The 17,295-nt window shown below is 46.2% G+C and overlaps 1 protein-coding gene across 7 annotated transcripts in view; it reads left to right on the top strand.

The window, feature by feature from the left end:
* Positions 1-17,295, top strand: part of PCNX2 (pecanex 2) — a 326,874-nt gene that overhangs the window by 267,067 nt on the left and 42,512 nt on the right. For 6 of the 7 annotated variants that reach the window (XM_053207265.1, XM_027046909.2, XM_053207264.1 and 3 more), the window contains one exon: positions 1,486-1,701. In XM_053207265.1, coding sequence (XP_053063240.1) covers positions 1,486-1,701 — 216 coding nt within the window. The remainder of the gene's footprint in view (positions 1-1,485; positions 1,702-17,295) is intronic. The other variant, XM_027046911.2, reaches the window with a different exon arrangement.

The following is a 17,295-nucleotide window of genomic DNA, read 5'->3' as shown; positions in this document are numbered from 1 at the left end:
CCATGAGATCATGACCTGAGCTGAAATCTAGAGCTCATGTCTTCTTCACTTCGCTTTCTCCACCTCCCTGGAGAAATCAGAGGTGAACCAAGTGACCGTATCCACATACACACACAAACACCGGAAGTCAGATTCCATTGGTGACAAGTGCTACCGAGCAGAAGACCATAGTGCTGAAAGCCCATCGTAGGGGGTTTGGCCCAGTGAAGTGGTCGGTGGGGGCTTCCCGGAGGTGGTGATTGAGAGAAGATCCGAAGAATAGTAAGTGTGAAAAAGCCAGAGAGCAAAGAAAGACACGCCTAGGCGGAGAGATCGGAATCTACAAAGGCCCAGGCTGCAAGGGACAAGGGACTCTACTGAAAGAAGTTCAGTGCTGAGCAGAAGGGAGAAGGGAGGAGGAAGTTTGTGTGAAGTGAAGAAGGAGATTGAAGTAGGGAGCAGATCCCACATGCCTCTCGTGTGCCCCTATGTCCTAGGTTTGCTCCTGGCTTATACCAGTGACTGTCCTCGCTTTAAAGATACCTGGGAATGCTAAATTATGTGGGAGCCCGGTATAGGCAGTGAGAAGAAGCCTTGTTTCCATCTTAAGGGCATTGGGGAACCACTAAGGTCCTCAAGTTATGGGGTGGAGGGGTCCTAAGTAGCACATTCAGCTTCTCAACTTGAAGAGCTCATTCTGGCTGTGGTGTAGAGAATAGACTGGGTGGCAGGTCCCAGTGAAGATACACTGGCGAGTCTTATGACTAGCGTGGCTGTCCGCTTGAGAAATAATGTAGCTTGCAATAGGGTAGGGGTAATGCAAATGGAGAGAGGTGGAAAGATGCAAAAACTATTTGCAGTGAGGTGCTTGGGTGGCGCAGTTGGTTGAGCATCCGACTCTTGATCTTAGCTCGGGTCAGGAGCTCACGGTTTGTGGGTTTGAGCCCTGCGTTGGGCTCCGTGGTGACGGCTCAGAGCCTGCTTGGGATTCTGTCTCTCCCTCTCTCTGCACCTCCCTCAAAATGAAGAAATAAACTTAGGGAAAAAAAAAACTATTTGAAGAAAGTAAGATTGAGAGGCTGGGGTGTGAAGGAGTGGGAATGGAGATCCCTGGGTGATGGCTGACCGGGTGGTGGTCTCATTTACTGAGACGGTCAACAGAAGGGGGCCTGACTTGGGCCCGTGGAAGGTGAGGAGCATTGGAGACACATGGAAACAGATGTCCAGTAAGCACGTGGGACAGGTCTAGTGCATAGACAAGAGACCTCAGCTGGAGGTGTGAATCTGTCAATCATCTGCATTCAGACAGTGATTTTAATGCATTTGTGTAGGTAAGATTGCCCGGAAGGAAAATAAAGGGAAAAAATAAGAGGGTCTCGCAAAATCGACAAAAACGGGCAAAGTATCTAAAAAGCCTGATTTACCCTTAATCAAATGACAGCTCACTGATTCCTAGGTCTGATAGAAGCAAGTACCCACTGATCATATTTCTTGTTCTCCCTTTAGGGAATGATGACAATAATCTTAATTCCATCTTTTATGAGCACCTGACAAGGGCCCTGCAGGAGTCCCTCTGTGGAGACTTAGTTCTCGGCCGATGGGGTAACTACAGCTCTGGCGATTGCTTTATTTTGGCTTCAGACTACCTCAACGCTTTTGTTCACCTGATTGAAATCGGAAATGGTCTTGTCACCTTTCAACTTCGAGGACTGGAATTTCGAGGTAAGAATCTCCTCATTGTGGAAGCTGTTGGAAGCCGGTTGCCTAAACTTATTATTGTGCAAAGCTTTAATAAGAGGTCACCATGGGGGTGCCAGGTGGCTCAGTCGCTTGAGCAGCCGACTCTTGATTTTGGCTCAAGTCACGATCTCACGGTTACATGGGTTCGAGCCCCACGTCAGGCTCTGTGCTTACCATGTGTGGAGACTGCCTGGAATTCTCCCTCTCTCTCGGCCCCTCTCCTGCTTGCATTCTCTCTGTCTCTCTCAAAAGAAACAAATAAACAAACAAACAAACTTAGAACAAAAAGTCACCATGAAAGAGGAAGAAGTTAGTGCCTGTCTTACAGGTTGAGAATTAGGGAACTGGTTCCAACTGCCTTTATTTATGTATTCTGATATAAATAAATCCCAGTCATCTGAGAGAGTAATGAAGTGAAACATGTCATCTGGTGTAAACCCTTGGAGTGGCAAGTTAGATCTTTGGTTTAAATTTTTCCGGAAAGAAACTCACAAGTGACGGGAGGCCGCAGAACATGCATGGGCTCCGTGTGGAGTCAGCCAGAAACAGAACCTGGTTCTGTGGGTTTCCGGTGCTGTGATCTGTAGTGGACCATCTTTCGGTGCCTGAACTTTCCTTTTCCACTGCCAAACAATAAGAAGAAGGATGGCTGCCTCTATAAAGTTGTGTGACTTCAATGAGATCATGTATATGAGGGCTCTATGTGGATGCTTACTGCTTTGCGGTTAATGAGCCGACCTGATCTGGAAAGTGCGACCCCAGTTTGTCCATTAATCTGACGCTGGAGCTGTGCGGTGGAGTGTGCAGCAATTAGCATAACCCCTGTGTTCATGTTTCTGCCTCCTGTGTCCTTTGTTCACCCCCCTCATCCAATGCATGTCTTTCTGACGCCTCCTCCATGTCAGGCCAAGTTCTAATGCTGGAGATGCAACGGGTCCGTGACCTGAAGGACTCTTGCCCTTGCGATGTTTACCTTCAGTGGGAGATGTGGAAAGCGAACAAGGAAACAGATGAGCAGACTAATCACAACTAGTGGAAGCACGACGAAGGAAGGAAATGGGACCGCCGACCTAATTCACGCTTAGGAGATTGTTCTGGTAGCTGTGTGCAGACTGTCCTCCAGGGGGGGCAAAAGCAGAAACAGGAAGGCCATTGAAGAGTGTCTTGTCACCCAGCCAGGAGAAGAAGTTGGAGACAGAGAAGCTCAGGGCGCTTTGGAGGTGGAAAGGGCTGGACTCAGTGTTGGGGGGTCCGGGGAAAGGAGGCTCAGCCCGCTCCCCGGGTTCCAGCTTGAGTGCCTGGGTGGACAGAGGCGCATTTACGGAGACTGGGAAACCTAAATGAAGAACAGGACTTTTGGGTTTGGGAGTGTAATCGAGAGCTCCATTTTGGATATTTATTTTTTAAATGCTCATGATTCACCTAAGTGAATTTCTCAAGTAGCTAATGGGACACGCGAGCCTTCTGTTCATTCAGGAGACATTTACCAAGGGCCGGGCTAGGTGCCATGACTACATAAATGAAGGGCCCCACCTTAAGCAGCTCGGAGCCTTACTGACTAGAGACTCCTCCTGAGCGACCACCGTCCAGGGATTTGAGTGTCGTGGCAGCTCTGTGCATGGGGCGCTGTGGGGACCAGAGCAGGGCACTGGGATCAGACTGGAGTCTGGGTCAGCAGAGGAGAGGCTGTAGTTGGAAGGGAGAGGCAGGCAGAGGTACGATGATAAAGAGGCACAAAATAGCCAGATGTGGTTTCCAGATGGTTTGGGAGATAATGCTGGAAAGGTGAGTAGGAGCCAGGTTACCACCTTCCAGAACTTCCGAGTGATGAAAAGATACCTTATAGCCAAGAACAAAGTGCCATTATTTTACATCTTTAACACAATTACCTAATCCTTTAACCAAGTCTTTTGGTTCTAAGCATTAGTTTTCCTATACAAATTTGTACAAAAGACTTTTTTTTTTTTTTTTTTAGAGTGGTGGGTTCTGTGGTTGAGGCACGTTTTCTGTGCATCCTTAAAAACTTGAGGAATCTAATTCAGGGAGCTTATTTTGGAAAAGGTTATGGGGCCGAGGGAGTAGTGATCAGATTCTGCAGAACAAACAGAGAAGCAGTGTGTCCCTGAAATTTTACACAAACGCCAGAAAATGCCACAGGAGGTGGTGGAAACTGTCTCTGTACAGTCATGCAACAGACTTGTCTCTAGTGAGAGCTTTTGGGTTTTCCTGGACTTCAAAGGAAGGATTTTTCAAGTTCACATAGTTGAACCTGAGTTAATAGTCTCTATTACAAGTTCCATGCAGCTTGCAGCTTCTTTTGGCAAACTGACCTGGTGTTTGAGTTTAAGGGCTTCGAAGTCAACTGGACTTTAGAAGCATGTAGCACTTTGTCTGCTCCCCCCACATATCGCAAATGGGCGTGCTTCTTGATCCACCACCCTGAATGTTTGGGCTTCACCTCATGTCATTTTTGAGGGTGTAACCAACTGCCTCAAGACTTCATGGTTTCAGACGACGAGGATGTCTTCTTTCTCACGGTTGTGAGGGTGGCTGGTAGTTCTGTCACTCTCATGCTGGGTTACTCGTACGGCTGCATTCAGCCAGAAGATGAACCAGGCTGGAAGGTCCAAGGTGCCACATCCAGATCAGGCTACCAGCTCTGGCCCCCTGGCTGTCCTCCAGGTGCTGCTCAGTGACGGGTGGGCCGGACCAAGTGTGGTCTGGGTGTCTGCGAGGCCCCTCATGGCCCAGTCTTTGGGACAGGCAGCACGTCACTGCCATCATGTTCTATTGGCCAAAGCCATCCCCAAGGACAGCTCCAATACATGTGGCCCTAACGTTGGATGAGTCACTGGGGGCCAATCTCATAACAACACACCAGACTCCTGAAACTACCTCAGAGGAAATACAGAAGGAGGCTCAGAGCCGCCATACGTGGTCGAGCACGAGACAGAGGCCATTGTGTTAGGTGAGGCTGCCCAAGAGTGTCTCCCTAGGTGATTTGTCTTCTTGCCAACCACAGATGAAATGTAACCTGCCTATAAGAATGGCCTAAGTATAATAATGTCTTGAGAACAAATTACCAGTTAATCTGCCCCAATACCACTCACTGCTGTACAATACATTTTCTTTGACCTAGTTATGCTGTAGTCTGGAACACAGTACTATTAAGAGAGCATGACAGAATCAAAGTTATGCTTTAGTTGCAGGAGGAATCCAGTTGACCTAAAATGACTCTTCTCTTTTATATCTCTTTGCAATGTATGCTACAGTATTCCCAGGGAAGATCTTGTTTTCTTTCTCCTCCTTGAGTATTTTTCTAAGACATCCCTTCAGTATTTCCTTTTTTTCTTCCAATTCCCTATTTTCCCAAGTAGCAGGCTTTATTTGGGTCAAATTTGACCTACTTCAGTACAACCCGGGGCAGTCCGAATACTGGTTCTCCTTTCAGAAGCACACTGCAGCTCTTAGTGGAGACGTGAGCCGCTCATGTCACGGACTGACTCTCAGGAAATGAATAATGCACCCCGGAGGAAGAGGAAGATAACCTCCCACAGCCAGGGAGCAAGAGATCCACCTGTCTGTTTCTCACTGCAGAGGATGCATTTGTATCACTAGGAGTTTTTAGTTGCAAGCAACTAAAGAAATCAACTCCAGCTAACTCAACCGGGAGAAGGGTTTATTGAAAGATATTACACAGGGCGCAGACTTTCTGAGAAGCCTGGAGAAGCAGGCTTGGTGGCTGTAGGTCAGGAGCCATGTCCAAAATCACACCACAGTGCTGATCCCACGAAGCAGTCACATCTTGGCTGGGGGATCCGGGCACTCCCCTTATTTTATCGACACCATGACCCCAGATGCTGGATGCTACTGTAGCTATGGCTTCTGTCCCCCAAATGTGGATGAATATGTCCCCTGAGCCAGCTTCTTTGTGTCACCAGCTCATTAGTCAAAATCTGGGATACATCTGATGGGTGAAGCTGGGACCATATGCACCCCCCTCTAGATGCAAGGGAGGCTGGGAAAGAGAGTGTCTAAGTTCTCAGTTCTTAGAGGGGAGATGGTCACTGCCTCTCACCAAGACTCATCATATGAGTACATTGGTTGAAGTCATGCTAGCAGCTGTCATGGTTAAGCCCCGCATCTCAGTGGCTGACACAGTAGATGCCTCTGTTGCACTCACATTGGGTCCGATCAGTGAGCAGAGCTGGTAGGGGTTGGGGGTGCTTCCCTTCTGCACCATCAAGGGTCCTGGCTAATAGAAGCTCTGCCTGTTCCCCAACGCATCACTTTTGAGGTCACTCTGGGCTTCAATATCAAGCTGGCAGACAGTGGAGGATTGCCTGGAAGACTGCTGTGGGACAGGTCTAAGTCTGGAATATATCATTTGCTCCTACATCCTATTGCTTAGAAGTGACATAGCTGTAAGAGAAGTCAGGATATGTCTAGCTGAGTACCCAGGAGAAAAAGTAAAAACACTTGGTGAACAGTGAGCCAGTCTGGTGTATTGGGTAATTTTCCAAACATAAGACAGAGGTTTAGATCCAGAGTAGCCCAAGAGAATAATTAAGATCCATGGCACATTCTATTTCTGTTGGCTGGTACCATAGGGAATGATTGAAATCGATTCAAATCAAGAATACAAATAAGGAAGCCACATTTTTCTATCCAACTCTTTTTGGCTCATGCATCCGAGAATAGAAGTAAATTCTTTTCTTGTTCTTACAGAAACAAGGTAGTGGTGCCTCTGCTGCTCTCAGGTTTATGAGTATTATTTGCATCTACCCAACCAGGGAGCCTCTCAGGAAACCATTCAAGACTTGACAGATTAATCGTTGGCTTTAAATCAAAGTCAAGGTAACAGGTAATGCACTTTAGAAAGCCAACAGCGTGAGGGGCACCGTGTTCAAGATTTTTCAAAAGAAATGGAATCTATCAGACTTTAAGTCCCATTTAACCATCATTCAAGTAGGTGGACACAGAAAAAGGGAAAAGTGAGGGTTGATAATCTATTCAATCCGTTTCTGTTCTCCTTTAGCCCTCCAGGTGACCCAGGCTGACGGGTTCACCCATTTCTGTTAGAAGGGGAGAAAAATGAAGGAGGAGTCACAGTGTTCCAAACAAAATAAGTCAGGTGATGTAAAGATACTGTCTGATGAGGGGAAGAACCAGGAGGAGGAGCCAAAAGAAAAAGGCACTGGAGGGAGTCTTTTAGGAGATGCATGTGAGCTCCGAGCTAGGGAGAGAGCACTGGCCTGTGAAAGTGACATCCACCCTCAGAATGGCCACAGTCCCACTGCTTCCTCCCACTTAATAGTGGGAAAGCCAGGCTCCAGAAGATGAATGCTATCTGCAGGCTCACAGCTAGTTAGTGCTGGAACTAGGCAAACCCCGTGGCTCTCTATCTCTTAACCAGAACTTCTCTTTCTGCCTGACCCTTTTACCTTCTTCTTTCCTTTTTCCTTTGGGATATTTGTTTGGATTTGCACTGTAATGCTTATTTAGTTTGTAAAACACTCAGTAAAGTGGGGTAGAATGCCTTCAATCGCTGGCACATCCTTTCAGAAGCTCCACATTATTTTTCTGGTTGCAAAAAAAAAAAAAAAGCAACTTAAAAACCCCACTTTATCTCAGGATATTTAACAGAGCATCACAAATGACTTGGCCTCTCCAATTTTTGACTCCATTATCAGAGCCTCCGTGTGATTTCTAAGTTCCTAGTGTCTTTCCAGCTCTGACAGCCCATCAGGTCAGGAGATGCAAAATACTTATACCATATGATACACTTGGGGGAAATTTGAACCTCTCCTCTCTGCTGGAGTCAGAGTATAAGTCTCTCCCAGGGAGCAGGTGCTGTTGGCGGGCATCCCAGGCTTGAGACCATGGCTGGTGTCAAGAGGGAGGATGAGCAGTTGTTGACTTCTTGCTAACACGGTGCCTCACAGGGGAGTTTGACACGCCTGAGCATTCATGCACCAGCTAGCGATAGGATTGGGCGTCAGAAACACCACCACAACAGTGAAGCAGAGTGGAGGGATTTCAGGCTAAGGGAAGAGGGGAGCTTGCTCTGATGGCAAGTGCTAGAATCCCCAGGGCTGAGAGGATGGAACCCATGCTAGCACATCTAGAGTAACAGGAGAGGAGAGAGAACATATGGCTCAGATGCATGTAAGAGATGGGTCGACAGATGGAAGGATGGATGGAGTGGGGAAATACAGTTGGCCTGTATGAAGAGCCCACTTGAGGTGAGGGGTCATGATTTTCAAGAAAGACCTGTTGTAGTTGCTCGTGTTTTTTTTTTTTTTTCTAAGCCACATTCAGCTTCATGGGTGCAGGTATAGAGCAGTAGAGTTGGCCTTCATCAGGACTGAGACTGGGTTGACTGAGTGCCAGAAAGTAAAACGAAGACAAGGAAACTGACAGTGTATGAAAGGGTGCGACGATGTCTGCAGTGCCTGGCCATGTAATGCAGACTAAGAGATAAACAGGCAAGGGTGGGAGAGGGGTGGGAAGCAGGACCTGGTGAAGGGCTTTCTGGATCTCAGAAAGGTGTCAGAGTTGTGGAAGTTGTGATACTAGAGGAAAATAAGCTGGAGAGATAGGAGGTGGTTGCGGAAGAGTAGGATGTTTGAAACGAACATTCATCGAAGGCAAACAGTCTTTGGTGATTATAGTCTAAGATCACGGCCATGGGAGTGAGTGGCTGAGGTCGAGTGAACGCGATCATTAGAGGAGTGGGAGTTGGGGGCCAGGATACTGCAGTCTCAAGAGTGGTTGGTCAGAAGTGTGCTGGGGAGTGACAGTGACCCCGAGCCAGCATCCCCCCTCAAGGACTCGGAGTGACCTAGAGGGCCACGGAAGAAGGCAACGAAGGAGAATGGTGCGGGGTAGACAGAGACAGCAGCCCTGGGAAGCAGGAGGACCTCCTCCACCTGCTCAGACCCAGGAGCAACAAGAGTACAGCAGAACAGTCGTCCCCACCAGAGGGCAGGGCGAGCCAGCTTTCCAACAGGGCACGAAGGAGAAGAGAACATTCAGAGAAGTTGGGGAATAGACAGTGAGTTCCCGAGGGCACAGCGACAAGATCTCAAGAGTGTGTGGCCTGGTGGCAGTGGGGCGGTAGTTAAGATCGGGCCAGAAAATGTGATTTACACAGTAGTATGGAAACCAGGCTACGGGGGGCCCTGGGTTCCCCACGGCAAATGACACAAACCGTCGTAAAGGCACACTCCCTCAAGGGTGATGAGGCGGATCCTACCATCTAAGACTGGGCCACATGCATGGGAAGTTTTGAGGCTGCTGAGATGAAATGTAGTTACGCGTGCAGCTTTCATTATCCCCATGAGTATAGGATTGCTACATTTTTATCACAGCAAGAGCCAGGTTTTTCCAGAAACCTTCTTACGGCGTGTCTTAGGAAATATTTAAGTGTCATTTGATAAAGTGGGTTTTTGGGAAGCCCTAGAAAAATGGTATTAGAAATGCACGATGTGATGTGGACACTTACCTTTTCTATTAGTTGCCTAACTACAGTTTTCTGTCACATCACTATGTTTTCAGTATTTCTTTAGAATGAATGATATGGCATTTGAATATATTTTATATTTTGTATGCACATTCCCGTGGTATCACATCCTTCTGGTGTTTGCTCATACAGTAGTAGCTCATGCAAAACACAACCAATAGTATAGATTACTCTGTCCTCTTATCTGGAGCAAAGTCGTGATGAAAATTATGTTTGTTTTGAGGTGTTTGTATGTATAGATCATGAATCTTGGGGATCAGGACGTTACCATGATGTGTAGATACGTGGCCACATGTGGTAGATGGTCAATAAATGTCTCCTGGTAATTAAAATCATAAGTGGTAATTGAAAAACCAAAGCTTATTTTCAGTATCCTTGCAAAATTGATATATGCAGCTCTTTATTCATGCAGGCTGTGAAATATTGTTTGAACCAATTTCTGTTAGATGGTGAGACTCTCAAAGGCTGAAACTCCTTGCCTTATTCATGGCCATCCCCCCGTGTGTTGACTGGCTCACGTAGGATGCCCAATAAATATTGGTTGAGTGAGAAAGTAGAGGCAGTCTAAGTGTTCCTGAGCACGAGTTCTTTGCCAGATACCATACTAAGCACTTCACCTCTCAAGCTCAGTATATTCCAGAATATTTCTTATAATAACTCTATAAAGTGAGCAAGTGTTATTATCCCTATTTGAGACATTAAAAGATATTGGGAGAATGAGGCTCCAGGCTCCACGGTCACCAGTGGTAGAGGAGGGTAAGCATCCCTGGATGGGGATGTCCCCTAAGTAGGCCACACTGCCTTGGAGGGAATGGAGGGAGGGAGGCAAGAAGGAAGGAAGGAAAGAATTTTCTAAAAATTCTCTCTGGTTGTTGAAACTTAAAAGTTTTACCTGAAAGGGGTCTTAAATACTAATATGGCATCACCACTGTTAGCAGCTCAGTTTCTGGAATGATCTACTGCCTTAGCAACTGTGAAACCCAGATGGCTCTTGCCGAATGAATGTAGAAAGCAAAGGCATAGTGATCAGGATGTAGCCACACATTACCATCAGATCTGGAAAACATCAGAAAATGGGATTTATGTTCCTGTTTGTGTGAGATGTTATCAGCCATCTCATAGTCTGGCTAACACCCCATAATCACTGGCCTGTGGGGACATTTTTAAAATATCTGTGTAACCTAATCTTATCTAAAGTTAATGCAACCCAAACCTTTCTCCTTAGTGGCGACGCCACAGAGAGCCATAGCTGTCCCACTAATCTTGAAACTCTCTAGAATTCTTTCTTCTCTATGGCAACATTCGGGTCATTAGCGAGTCCTTAGTTCTAACATCTACATGGCTCAAGTAGTCTATTAAATCCCTTGGTTCCAAACTTTACCCCTAAAATAATAGGTTCTCCATTCAGAATTCCTAAACACATATTTTTCTTCATTGCAAATTATGTGACATGTGAGTGAGAGAGACAAAGCCATGCTTGTCTAGATAGCAAGTCTGGGAAGAAAAGAGGCTTTGCTGTTGAACGTGAAAAGAGTCTGCATATTTAGAAAAAAAATGTAACGTTTATTATATTTTTGAGAGAGAGACAGAGACAGAGCGTGAGCAGGGGTGGGGGTGGGGGGGCAGAGAGAGAGGGAGATACAGAACCCAAAGCAGATTCCAGGCTCTGAGCTGTCAGCGCAGAGCCCAACGCAGGGCTCAAACCCACCAACCATGAGATCATGACATGAGTGAGAAGTCAGAGGCTCAACCGACTGAGCCACCCAGGGGCCCCTGCATATTTTTTTTAAGTTTATTTATTTTGAGAGAGACAGAAGCAGTGCCAGCGGAGGAGGGGCAGAGAGAGAGGGAAACCGAGAATCTCAAGCAGGTTCCGCACTGTCAGCGTGGAGCCCGACGTGGGGCTCAAACCCACAACTGCGAGATCATGACCTGAGTGGAAATCAAGAGTCGGACACTTAAGTGACTGAGCCACCTAGGCGCACCGCATTGTTTTAACGACGCTCAAAAATAAGTTTGTGGAAGAAAAGTACAATAATACAACTCAGAATGAAATATGAATGAGAGAATGACTCTTACCTGTGTAAGGTCAAGTGCACTGGTGTCCTGTAAATGGGGCAAGAATGGAAGAAAAGCCATATCATTCACAGAGATCATGATTATGTATGTCAAGTTTTCTCGTACCTGTGCTTCAAACCTGCCCAATATAAGTTACCATGTACACGAAGTGCTTTTGGGTGCATTTCATTTTCTCCTATAGGCCGGTAGGAAAAAAGTAAATTCAGAGAAACTTTTGCTCATAATCTGTTAAACCTTATTAGACAGTGTATGCTAAGGGGAAAATACGGATTTTAAATTCAAAAGGCCAGACCCTTCCACTGGAGAGGCTGCTTTGGAGACCCAGCGTTGTTATTTGTATAAAAAAGGAGAAATTACACCTGCATAGCCAGGTTAATGTGTGCCATAAGTGAGATGCTATCACTTTTCAATGTGATTAACATTACATAAGCAGATGATGTTTTGAAATCAAAATTCTCTGAGAGAAAACAATGCTGCTTCATTGAAAGGTATTCCACTGCTTTTAAAATCCAGCTGGCCAGACAGGTCATAAGAAAAATTTTATCGGTATGGATCTGTCTTAAAACAAATTGAGTCTCCTTGGAATATAAAATGGTTACAGTAAAAACCTCTGTTGTGCCCACAAAATCAAACATGTATAAATTATTCTAACACATTTCCCCCTACTGTACCCTGGGCCAATACACTTCTTCTAGATTCTCTGTGTGATCCTTGAAATGTGGTCGACTGCAGTGCTGTTGAAGGCCTGGAATTGGGGACTAGGAGAGAAATTGTCCTGCAAAATAATACAGAGCTAAAACCCCTCAGTGTCTCAGGAGACCAATTCTACTCCTTGATTTCCTTCTGCTGTGTGACCTTGGTCATGTCTCATATTCTATTTCTCCATCTTTAAGTTTGGATTAATTTCCAGGGGGTGATTATCAAATGGATGTGAGGCCATCAGGAAATGGGATGTATAATAAGTCAGCTTTATAAATAAACATGTTAATCATTGTAATGATTATTTCTTCCCAGACATTTAATCTGGTGAAGTCTAGCAGATATAGAAGCCTCCTCCTAGGGCAAATAGCTGGGGACAGATGTACCTTTAAGCTCCTGTTCCAGAATTCTGTCTGGGAGAATTAGCGTGGGGTGGAGGAGGGGCTGGAGGGGCATCTCCATGCCTTTCCCGAAAAAACAAACAAACCCCACTCTACGACTTCCGTGAAAATGACAATAATTCACAAACTTTAAAATGCCTTCTCTTGTATTATTTCTTTGGGTCACATCACGGCCCTTGATATAACCCACTGGCGAGAGGCAGTGATCGTTTAGATTTCCAGCCTTCATGTTGTGGATGCTCTCTCCCCCGTCGGCATCTCTGTCACCGTGTGTGTGACCCACTAACAGAAGCACACCGAGGAGGGTGCTTCTCCAAAGCTCAAGGACAGCTGGCTGGGGCCGAGCCCTGCCTCACACATCTTGTGTCTCCAACACACGACATGCATGCGTGAGGTCCAAACGTCCATGGAAGGGATCTGCTCTGAGCTCAGCTTTTTTTTTTTTTTAATTTTTTTTTAATGTTTATTTTTGAGACAGAGAGAGACAGAGCGTGAATGGGGGAGGGTCAGAGAGAGGGAGACACAGAATCCGAAACAGGCTCCAGGCTCTGAGCTGTCAGCACAGAGCCCGACGCGGGGCTCGAACTCACGGACCGCGAGATCATGACCTGAGCCGAAGTCGGCCGCTCAACCGACTGAGCCACCCAGGCGCCCCTCTGAGCTCAGCTTTAACCATTTTCTGGTGTTCTCCTCCTTCTGTGGCCCTGGGCAATTCGGTAACGATCTTAACTACGACCTCTGAAGGGAATACAGTTTATAAAATCCACACACACATCCCAAAGTGTGCGTCTGAAAGCCCACCTGCAGCTTGAATCAAAAGCCCTGGCTAAAACCTGTGTCTGCCTAATTGTAGTCCACTCCATGGCCAGGGACTGATTCTCTCCGTCAGTCCCCTCCTGGTGGCCTCATTGCACACATACGTAAAACGCCGGCCCAGTGTCTGGCACGCAGGTCCAATGAAGGCAGTGGCCATATGAAAACACAGCACAAAGAAATGTCTAGCAAAGTTATTTTAAAACACTGTCACTGGATAGCCCTAAACATAATAATGCTAATACACGCGGTTTTCTGGGGAATCCAGTTAGTTCGATTCTTTGGGACAGCTGAGTGGTGTTTCTCAAAATACTCCTATCAGATAAAGGAGGAAAACTGGAGGGCCAGGAGGCCCAATCTTTACAATATGTTGTGCATTTAGACTTTGCTGTGCATGTTGTAAAGCAAGCTGACATTTTCTTTCAGTGCAGCTTTCCCACTGCAGGGAACCGTTTTTTTGTTAATTTATTTATTTTAGAGAGAGCACAAGTGGGTATGAGGAGAGGGAGAGAGAGAGAGAGAGAGAGAGAGAGAGAGAGAGAGAGAGAAGGAGAATCCCAAGCAGGCTCTGCCCTGTCAGCATAGAGCCTGATGCAGGGATCAAACTCACAAACTGTGAGATCATGACCTGAGCTGAAGTCAGACACTTAACCGACTGAGCCACCCAGGCGCCTCTGCAGGGGACTGTTTTTAATGTGTCCCCTTCACATAGTAGCTGGGCCTCTCCTTCATTTCCTCTGACCTCCTGGTAAACAGCCTCTTCCTTAGCTCCTGTCCCCATCACTTTTCACCTGAATGGGACTGTGGGTAGCTGACTTCCCGGCCCCAGCCCCTTCTTTGCTCCCCCAAAGCTGCAGGGGAATCTTCCTTAACTGCAACTTTACTCGTGTTTTCCTGAGACTCAAAAGTCCCCACTGCCTGCCTGTTACCTACAAGATTAAGTTCATGCATCTCCGTGAGAGTCAGGTTTCCATTCGAGCCGGCCTGCCCTGAGTCCCCTCTCCTCTGGCCCAGGCTTCTGGGCCTGGATGGCACCTTCCCCACAGGGTTCTCTGGAATGGAAGCGGGGACACTTTGGGTGGATTTTGGTTATCGAACCTTCTGTTTCAGCCAGCCATTCTCTTTGGCTTCCCGACCATTCCAAGAGGATGTCAGCTCTACCTCTAGCCTGGCTGGACCACGAAAGAGGGGGCCTGCGCAGACCGACCACACAGACTATCTCCATTCGTAGGCTTAAGTCACTGCTGCTCAGTCCACAATAATTTTCAGAACTGGGTGGAAAAAAACGATCCATAGCAAGGATTTCCTCAAAGGGATAAAGTTCTCCTGCCCTCAAGACTCTCTAAACTCTGCCCTTGGGAGACACGAGACCTCTAGAGAACCACATTCTAAGGTCGAATTGGTTCAGCCAATTGGTTCAGCCCCCTACAGAAATGCTTTCTCTTTGTTGTGCTTTGGCCATATTAGAACAGCTCGTACTTTCTGGGCAATTCTCTTAAGGATAGTGTTCACCATGTTGCACCATGTACCTTTTATTAGGGTCCTGGGAACATTCTCTTTCTGGTGTCTTCGCTTGAAATAGCCAAGATCCTGCCAAGCAATTATTTTGTTGTTGTCTTAAGGACACAAGAAACTATTCAAGGTCTTCTAGAAAGCCCCAGGGAAGTCTGTGGCCTACCTATAGTAAATATATAGGGTATCACAGAATGCAGCTAGGGTCTCTTGACATTATTCTTTCTGGCTTCATCATATTTTTTCTTGTCCCCAATTTTACTTAAATGTTATCATTTGCACGCCTTTTTAAATTAACTTCATTCCTTTCGGGAATTAAGTGTGAATAAATAAGCCAGGCCTGGCCTGTCGCTGGTACGTGTGGCAAACAGCACTGAAAGGGGAACACTGCTTGCTCACTGGGGGAACCAGCAAAGGGAGGAAGGAAGGGTCAGTGGTCAGGAGGGCTGCCCGGTACGGCAGCAAGGGCTGCCCCACATTGTGGCCACATGCAGGAAATTGCGACATACCCTGTGGCGAGACATCTGGGACCTTCTAGATACATTTTCAGTTCAAAAAATTAATTTCCACTGCTTTAATTAGGCATTCTCATCTGTCAGCACTCAGGCTCTAAGACACTCTAATAATTTAAATTTAAAAATTATTTGATGAAGGCGTTCCTGTGTCTCACTGACTTAGACCATGAGAACATCACAACATAAAAGGTGCCAAGGGTCAGTTTCAGTGGAAACACCGGACAGAAACGGCCAGCCAGGTCCTCCCTCACTGACACCAATGGTGCAGGTCACGGCGTCGGGGCAGTTGACTCTTGGTGTTCCCTTTGGAGGCAACGTGCTCCAAACCCGGTGAGCCTCTCGGAGGAGAATATATGGTCTTGCTTTGCATTTGAGCAGCAGAGTAGTGCATGTACAGAATGACTGGGTTTTTTAATTTTTGTATTCTTTTGCAGTGTGATCCTGACTATGAATCTTTTGTTCCTAAAAGGAGGTACAGAGGCCTACCTTAACTGAGTGTTTATCAAAAACCTTTGGCAATTAGGGTGTCCCTGTCGAACAGCCGTCCCTCATGGCACACTGTTTCCTCAACTGTCTTTGTCAGTGCCGAGATGCACCCGTGTTCCTCATGGTGTGGGACTTTACTACTCACATGATAGAAATCGAAACTCCTCATTTTATTGTGTGTACACACACACACACACACACAAACACACACACACACTGAAACACACACACCTTCCAGTTTGTTTGATGTAAGGGGGAAAAACGCCTTACATTCAGCCCAATGTAAAGGGGAAAAAAAAAACCCTTACATTCAGCTCAACATGGTAAATGCCAGACCTGGATGGAGAAGTATGGAGAAAGAAATTGTAAAGAAATGCAGATTTTTGAAGCATGTCATTTGACCGGTTTTGCTAACCTATTGGAGGTGAAAATCCTCCTTTATGCTTCTTCCTTGTGGAGTCTAAGCAATCTCACTTTGTTCACTGAAAGAGGGTTTCTTCCCGAATTACATTATTACTTGCAGAAAACCAGTGTTGTCTCTGTGCCATTTAGTAGGATGAGACATCTCCCACCCCCGGAGTCTAGTGCCTGCACGTCCAAGGGTCCCGGTGGGCGGATCAGTTAGGACACTGTGGCCATTACTCACTCTGGAGGCCCCGGAGCATGCAGTGTGAATTACTCATTGCTGATAATTCATGTATGTATTTCTATACATCTGTACCAGAGGGAATAAAAGCTTTTTATTGCAGCATGAGCTAAGAGACCCTTGAAAGGTTTTAAAAAGGAGTGCTTTCAGCTAAAACTCAAAGCAGTGAGGTCTTGGGGAAAGACAAATGGAGTCAAAGATGTGGGATCAGCCCTTCACTGTTACACTTCATGTAACACTGCCTGCTTGCTTTCCCCATCCTGATCTTGAGTACTGTTTCATTGACTGTTATCCCAACAGTTCTGTATGTACATTATTACTTGAAGGTTGTAGTTTCCCATTTCTGACTTGTTATGACCATCTCATTTATGGGTTCTGTGGAGAGGCTTAGTACAAACATTGATTTTCTTTGTCTGCCAAACACTCCATATAATCTGCCGTGCGTTCTCTCAATAGAGTTTCCCTTGCCTGTGCATGCAGTGACCTGGATAAAAATCTTCCCTTCATTTATCCATTCAGGCATTGCACCAACTACTCTGTCGGCACCTACTAAGTGGCAGGCACTGTAAATAATGATAAGGATGTTGGAAAAAATGAATGGTATGGGAATGGATGTCAGGAAAGTGTTTATGTGTGAATTCAGTCTCAAAAGATGTGTAAAAGGATTCGGAGACTTACCGTTTTGGCCATGACTGAGTAACCAGTACTGGACTGTACTTCCTGCCATAAACAATTATGAAACTAGGAAAAATACCTTAATCAACTGCTTTCAGATATTGAACAGACCGTGCAAGCCTCTGATCAACAAGAGGAAGGAGAGACACAAGTAAGCTCCATAATTACCCTTGCTTTCTTCCTGGAGACCCTTTCTTATCTGCAGTATGGGGGTTGGGGGCAACA

This window comes from Acinonyx jubatus, chromosome D2 (genome assembly GCF_027475565.1).
Source record: "Acinonyx jubatus isolate Ajub_Pintada_27869175 chromosome D2, VMU_Ajub_asm_v1.0, whole genome shotgun sequence".
NCBI classification, from domain to species: Eukaryota; Metazoa; Chordata; class Mammalia; order Carnivora; family Felidae; genus Acinonyx; species Acinonyx jubatus.
This window is presented reverse-complemented; position numbering and strand designations above follow the sequence as displayed.